Raw genomic sequence first — 6,923 nt, 5'->3', positions numbered from 1 at the left:
TGTTGACTGGAGAGGTGCTCGAGACAATTTGACTCAGAGGGCGAATATGCCTGCTTCAAAGTACCTTGCAGATCATAACTATGTTACGTTGCTAGGTCAGTGGGTTATGGTTTCATATCCTTTGTTTATAAGTAACAATCCTAGTCTCAGGGACTTGTGAACCGAGAGTTGAATGGTATAGATCAAAATGTTGTTCCCCAGTCTGCCATTTTGTTAATGTTGGTAATCGGTTGTTTGGGAAGAACCTAATTAGGAAAGCCAACCACTGCAGTATATAAAAATGCTCAGTTTACATTCTCCATAACAAACTCTGGAGATACACTGCCTAGTAGGATGGCAGACTGTATTCCTACACCTTGCAATTCTTATTTTGTCTCAAGACTTACTATAGACCTATTTACACATGTAGGATTCAATGTCTCTGTATAATGAGAAGAGCTGACACTACACTGGTAGGAGTAACACCACAAAAAAAAAAAAAAAAGAAACAAAGGTGTAATGAGCTCTGTTGGAGGGGCAGTGGTAGGAGATTAAAATAGAATGATTGTACTGGGCACCATCCACACTTAAGTCAGCCTTGCTCTCTAAATACATGAACAGCAGCAGTGTTAATGAACACTCACTTGTCGTCAAGCACTAGCCCAATAATGCAGTCCTGAGCTGTTAATTGGTAGAATCCAGAAAGAAATGCAGTTTAAAAACCGGCATCAAGACAATACATATACAAGTAAACTGATGTGCGTGGGTGGTCTAGGCCACATCCACACTTCCAATGAAGTATTGCACTTTAAGTAACTTAACACCGATACATTTTCTGCTGCCAATAGTGACATTGTCAGACGTCATTCTCCACATAATGCACCAAATACCTGACCAAAAAAAAAAAACCCTTACAAAGCATATCCAAAAAGTATATTTATTTCTTATAATACATTTCCGAACAAAGACAAAAACTCCATGAACACACAACATAAGCCAATCCCTTTTCGAAGGCCCCACATGTTAAAGCTTGCCATCCTTTGGCTAAAGCCTCGTCCTCCATAGAGGCTCACTGCATACAAGAGTAGCAGACAGCTGTGGGTGAGTTGTAATCAATGGGGTAAAGGGTTCATCTTTCAAAGCAGCAGGTGTGTTGGAATACAAACAGGCAGTGATTGGTTTGTGCTGCATTTATATACACGATTTCAAACTAAAGATGTTAATGTATTCACAGCAAAAGAAAGCAGAGTATGTTCATCATGCTAGTTCTACGATTTCTTGCAGGCCTCCTTCTCCTGGTCAATTGCTGAAAAGACAAAGATTAGAACATTTAGAAATGTGAGCAGTGGTCTTGATCTAGCTCCGCTTATGCAGTATTGTGACCCAGCTACCAATTAGCAGATGCAATAGCAACCATTTGACTCGCTAAAGATAGGCAGAGCTTTAAGTACTAGGCAGAGAATCCTCACAGTAGTCAGGCAAGCATCATTCCCTACGGTATGCTTTGAATCACCATTTAACACTTTGCTAGCTTCGCATAGCACAAGTATGATCAGCATCTGTGTAGCCTCCGTGTTTAAGAACATTAATAAAATTACACTTCTGCACAGGTTTTTGGGCAGACAAAAGGCCTAGTACAATGAATCTGAGAATCTTAACTTCAGAAACAGTGTAAGACTGTGTTCATGTAAGGCCAGTATCTTGCGAGAGATACAACCAAGTAAATACTGAAGTAGGCAGTTAGCCAGGACAACATCGCTAGGCCCCGTTCTCCGAAGTCACAGGCTGAGAAATGCTTTTCATCGCCCACTCACACAACAGTTGCAGCTTTTTTGCATATCAAGTGATAACTTCATAATGTAACAATTCTGCACGAGTCACATTAGAATGCCTAGTAACTCCTGGCTTGAGTCACTGAATTACTCCACCCACCCACCACTCTCTCATTACTTACTTTCCTTTGAAGGCAGAGTGTTCTTCTCCTTTGTGGAGGTCTTCTTTAACTGCTTGTGGTCGAATTTCTCGACCTCCGACATATCAGGCTTGTCAGACATTTTGGCTAGAAAAGAGATATGAAAATGGGCATAAAGCCTAGATGTAGCTTATAACAGGAAAAACATACTGCTGCAAGACAACTCAAAGCTACACAGACTCGGAAAAGCACATGAACTGTAAACATGGTAAGCTATTGCCTGGAAGAGAAGGGCATATTTGACTGGCTAGAGCTGCTACAACAAACAACGTAGCCTGCTTCAAGCAAGAGCTAAAGAGTTTATAAAAACTAACTTGAAAAATTGGCTATGGTATACACATTAACCCCCCCCCCCCTCAAAAGGGCTGGGTGAAGAAAAGGTCACAACTAGAGTTCTAAGCAAATCTTTACCACCCAGGCAAAGCTACCAAAGCGAAGTTTCATTAGTGTCTCTTATTTAAGATAAAGATTCTTAGAGCACCTACTCTGAGAAGCTCTTCCAAGTTTCTAAAAAATTAATTGCATTTACGACTTTTCTGTAGGACACTCTTCCTTTAGAAAAAGCGTGGACAGCCCATGCACAGCTCTGCAAGGCATGCTGAATATATTAGTATAGACTTGAAGCCCCACCCACCCATATTGGTCATTGGCCTTTCTAAATGCTTACTTCAGATCCATCAAGTCTTGTTCACCCCTTCTTAGTACTACTTTGCCTTAATTTCTAAACCTCCCATGAGGTCTGTCCCTTTTACTTTGGTTGTTGCAGGGCTGTCTGACCACCATTTTATCTAGTGAGTTTCTCCTACTGCTGGCACTACATGCTTTGCTGAAACATGCAGCGTGCCATGGGTGCCTTCACTTTCAGCGAAGCCCTGGACAGCGATGTCCGCTTCTTTGAAGTGAAATAGGTCTCGCATTTACAAGAGTTGGCGCTATTGGCAGTGTAAATGAAAGTGCCTTTTATTTAGGTCTTCATCAAACCAGAGAAATAAACAGCAATGCCAATAGCTTAAACTCAAAAGCAAGACCTTTTGCATTGCAAAGGCTTGTTTTTAATGGACACTGCCCCAAACACCCCTTCAGCCTTTAAGTTAAGATCCCCTCGTTCCTTTCATTTGTTATGACTGCCCTTTTCTGTACCTACAGAACTGTTAACAGCCGTAACTGTGTCCTCTGATAGGCATTACGGGGCTTCTTCGAAACGTCAAGAGCTTTAATCGTTTATTTAATTGCAAGCCATTTTTATGAATCGTTCCATTTAATAAAAAAAAAGTTTGGGGTGTCAAGTACATTACACTGTTTATCCAATTAATGCAGTCTTGCACGTCAGAAAGCCACAAGCAAGGCATCTTACAGTGATCTCAGACCGGGGCAAAGGTGCAACCTGCTAGTGTCATACCCGTGTGTCCAGTTAAGGGCCAATTACTACAGTCAAAGGGGCAACCAGAAGCGCCCCATATTACAGTGAACCGCACCTAGAGACATACGACAAAAACAGGGAGTGATAGTTAACGAATGCTATCCATCAGTACGGAAGGACGTGCTATACACCGACTGAGGTTGAGAGACGTCAAGTATCCGAATTTGTTTATAGGGCAAAGTAAACAAAGTATTACTAGGTCACAATACGGAAAAAAAAACGTTAATGACAGAGAAGACGCAGGATGGAATTTGAGAATGGAGTTATTCGCAGTTGTGTGTAGCGCTCACTCGATCCGAAGGTATTGGGGCGCTTTACACATAAGCAGGACCATTAAGTATGCGACAGGGCGGCCGGTGAGATTTGCTGCAAGATTCATCGCGTGCCTATTTAAACAAAAACTAAAAACACGGCACGTGTTCTAGCGTAGTAGAAGACCTTTCGCAAAGTTGGACTTCACCTGTTGCTATACTGGTACTAATAAGGGGTACCTAATGAGCAGTGTTAAAGAAAGTAAAAAGTGCAAAATAACGAAGTAATCTCATTGAAATGTAGCATTATTGGCCCTTTCTTGCTGCCCAATTTACGCAACCCTGCAGCATAATTCTAGTGGTCCTGCACATAAGTGAAAGTTACATTACACACTGTGCCCCGGATAGGCACAGCGATGTAGGTCAGGCAGGCAACTAGAGCCAAATTTCGGGGGGGCTGAAAAGATTTCGGGGGGGGGGGGCAAGTCTTCCAGCCATAGGTAGAATGGCTGTAAGAAGGGGTGAAAACACAACAAAAGCCTTATTAGGGAGTAAATGGTCTTTTAAAGACCCGTGAAGTACTCTGGTGCGGCTGCAATTAGACGAACGCCAGTCCGCGAGGCTGTCTCAGCCGGGGTGTCACATACGACGGGGGGGGGGGGGGGCGGCGGCGCTGACGCCCGGAGAGCCAAATGGGTGTTGCGCGCCTGATGTAGGTGCGGCGTTAACTGGCCGACACGTTACAACTATAAGGGAAAACATTGTAGGTTGTAAAGCAAGAATGCCAAACGGGTCCATGCCTGAAGGCTATGACTAAGCCATATGCATGGCTTGAAGTGGGCCGGGTATCTGCGCCGAGTACCGGCAGTTTTGTTTAAAGGGGACCTCGGTCGGGCCCTGGCACAGGCGGTCCTTTTTTTCCCCGGACTGCAGTGACGCGTGATAATTTCCCACTAGTGGATAAGTTACTGCCTAACGTCATGCGGGGGGTGGGGGGGGGGGGGGGGTGGGGAGGTCATTTTCTCTCGGGATCCCTCTTCGTGGTGTCACCGGGGCTTTAAGTAGCAGCTTTTTCAATATTAAATACAAACCATAGTTACTGCTTATTTATCTTGTGCAACTAACCACCGCTGACAAAGCCAGTAGTCCTGACTTTAGGTATGATTATACTTTTATCATATCTGTATGCAATGACAGAAGCAGCAAAATACAAGTCGGGCTCAACAGACTGTTAGCTGGCGCGTTTTAAGCCACGCCCTAAATTACATTGGCCACGCCCCTTTGGGAGGCCCCCAGTTTTTTCATCCCAATTAAAGCTTTAACAAGAAGTAACGCTGCATGATGGACAAACAACGGTAGGTTATAACTACGTAGGGCGATTTAATGTGTTTACGTACCCACGTAAAATGTCACACTGCGTGTGCAGAGTAGTAGCCTGACAAGCATCGCAACCACGGCACACCTAAAAGCGCTACGTTAGCTGTTTCCAAGTTTGTCACGTTTCAGCCATTTTAGGGCTCTAGACGGTGGCTACACAACTGTAACGTTCCTGTTGGTGTCGAAGTAAGTTATGGGGCGGGGCGACATCGAGGTCTGTCACGAACCAATTTAACTGGAGAACCGCTGCATTTATTTCGTAGGTCCGTGTAATAGGTACTCTTCATGCAACGAGGAATAGTACTGTCAATGATTCAAATAAACGCGAATAAGACACTTCCTCTAAAGTACAGAGAATGAAGATAAATGTACGCACGCGAGAGCGGAACACAGCTTGACAATCCTTGCTGCATATTCATGATGGTAAATTCAGCCAGGTAAAACAGATTTGCAATCAGAGTCGCAAGAAAAGGATGGTCTCCTTTTAAGAAATTGATAGGTTCCCCCGGGCTAAACACAAACTAACACGCCTTTGTACTTTAATCATTGACGTGTGCTGCATCCCCATTGTCCCGGATTAATCGAGTCTAAACGACGATGCCTGTGGGCGTAACACCGACACTGTTGCAGCGCGCCCTCCTCGACGGCTGGGAAAGGATTCGTGTGCATCTCTGCAAACTGGCTCCCGCGCTCGGCTGCACGCTAAGGCAGGCAGACCCAGCCGACATTGCGCAAGACTATGTGCGGCCGAGGCGCCAACAGTGCAAGCAAGGGCGTGTCCGGGCGCTGCAAGCCAAAGCAGCCACCTTCAGCAGCCGGGGCGTGGCCCGTGCTCTCGAACGTGCACAAGCAGTCCTCTGCTTCAAGCGGGAGCGAACACGAGCTCCTAGCTCCGTGGAGGAAGCCAGGGATCAACCCCGGGACGCCTCTTTTCACTACTCGCTCAAATTTGCGCATAGGCGCAACCTAGGTATAGTACCCTGCGCTTGGGAGCATTGAGGTGTGCGTATACGGTACACCTACAACCCCCACCCCTTCTGCGGAACTCCCACACCATACATTAGCATAAGAAACGACATGGCTTAGACGAAACAAATCTAGCGCACAACTGGAATACAAAATAAACACAAACTACCACCTCAGTCAGAGCGCAGAACGCGGAGCACCACACCCATCAATGGCAGCAGAGCCAGTACAGACACAGGGAAAGTTTTTACTGCGCACAAATGGAAGGAACCCTATAAACCAATTGAAACTCTGGAAATCCCCCGAGATAGCGAAAAGCAGCACTACGCCACTCCTCTCACCTGATCTGGACACACTCTGCAACAACACCGAGAAACAGCTTACAAGATTCCAAAGACAGGTCTGCCCTCCTCCGCCCGCTTCCCCCTATTTTATATCGCAGCCGAGCCCCGCGGCACTCTCAGCCCCGTCGACCATTGGACCAGCTGCGGCCGTCTCCGCTCTGATAGGCTGAGGAGCACAGAAGGCGGTACACCAGCGGACGAGTGTTCTCTGATCTCGCCTCTCCAGGTGGTAGTTAATTGGAATACTTTCCTGTCTCTCGGCTGCCGCGCTGGCCAGATGATGAACTACATCTCCCATGCTGCAGCCTGGTTGGAAAACCTGTAGAAGTTTTCTGCTGGGAGTGAACCCGCCCCGTAAGTGGAGGCGATTCATCGCCAAAGACAGATCGCAGGAGTGGTCCAAGAATCTGAGAGTACTTATTATAGATGAGGTTATGGCCCCTGCCCATATGTGAAACGAACGCCACGCAGTGGTAAACCACCCAGTGCTAGCACTGGAAAACATTTGCCCCGGGAACGTATACATTGGTGTGGAAGAGGAAAAGGGGTGTAGGCCACGAGGGGCGGAGCATGAAAAGCAGAGTCTGACAGACAGCTTATATATATAAGCAAAA

General features: G+C 45.9%; 1 protein-coding gene across 1 annotated transcript; it reads right to left on the bottom strand.

Annotated features, from left to right (window-relative positions):
* Nucleotides 1-902: 902 nt before the first annotated feature.
* LOC146829067 (thymosin beta-15A homolog) lies at nt 903-6,440 on the bottom strand. The gene is made up of 3 exons (XM_085607695.1): nt 6,307-6,440; nt 1,934-2,038; nt 903-1,285 (listed from the first exon to the last, which is right to left on the bottom strand). The coding sequence occupies exons 2-3, from the start codon at nt 2,031-2,033 to the stop codon at nt 1,248-1,250; spliced, it is 138 nt and encodes a 45-aa protein (XP_085463821.1). The 5' UTR covers nt 2,034-2,038; nt 6,307-6,440; the 3' UTR covers nt 903-1,247.
* Nucleotides 6,441-6,923: the final 483 nt, after the last annotated feature.

The sequence above is a fragment of the Triturus cristatus genome, chromosome 5_2 (assembly GCF_964204655.1).
Source record: "Triturus cristatus chromosome 5_2, aTriCri1.1, whole genome shotgun sequence".
Classification (NCBI taxonomy): Eukaryota; Metazoa; Chordata; class Amphibia; order Caudata; family Salamandridae; genus Triturus; species Triturus cristatus.
The sequence above is the reverse complement of the archived record's forward strand: the minus strand, read 5'-3'. Positions and strand labels throughout refer to the sequence as shown.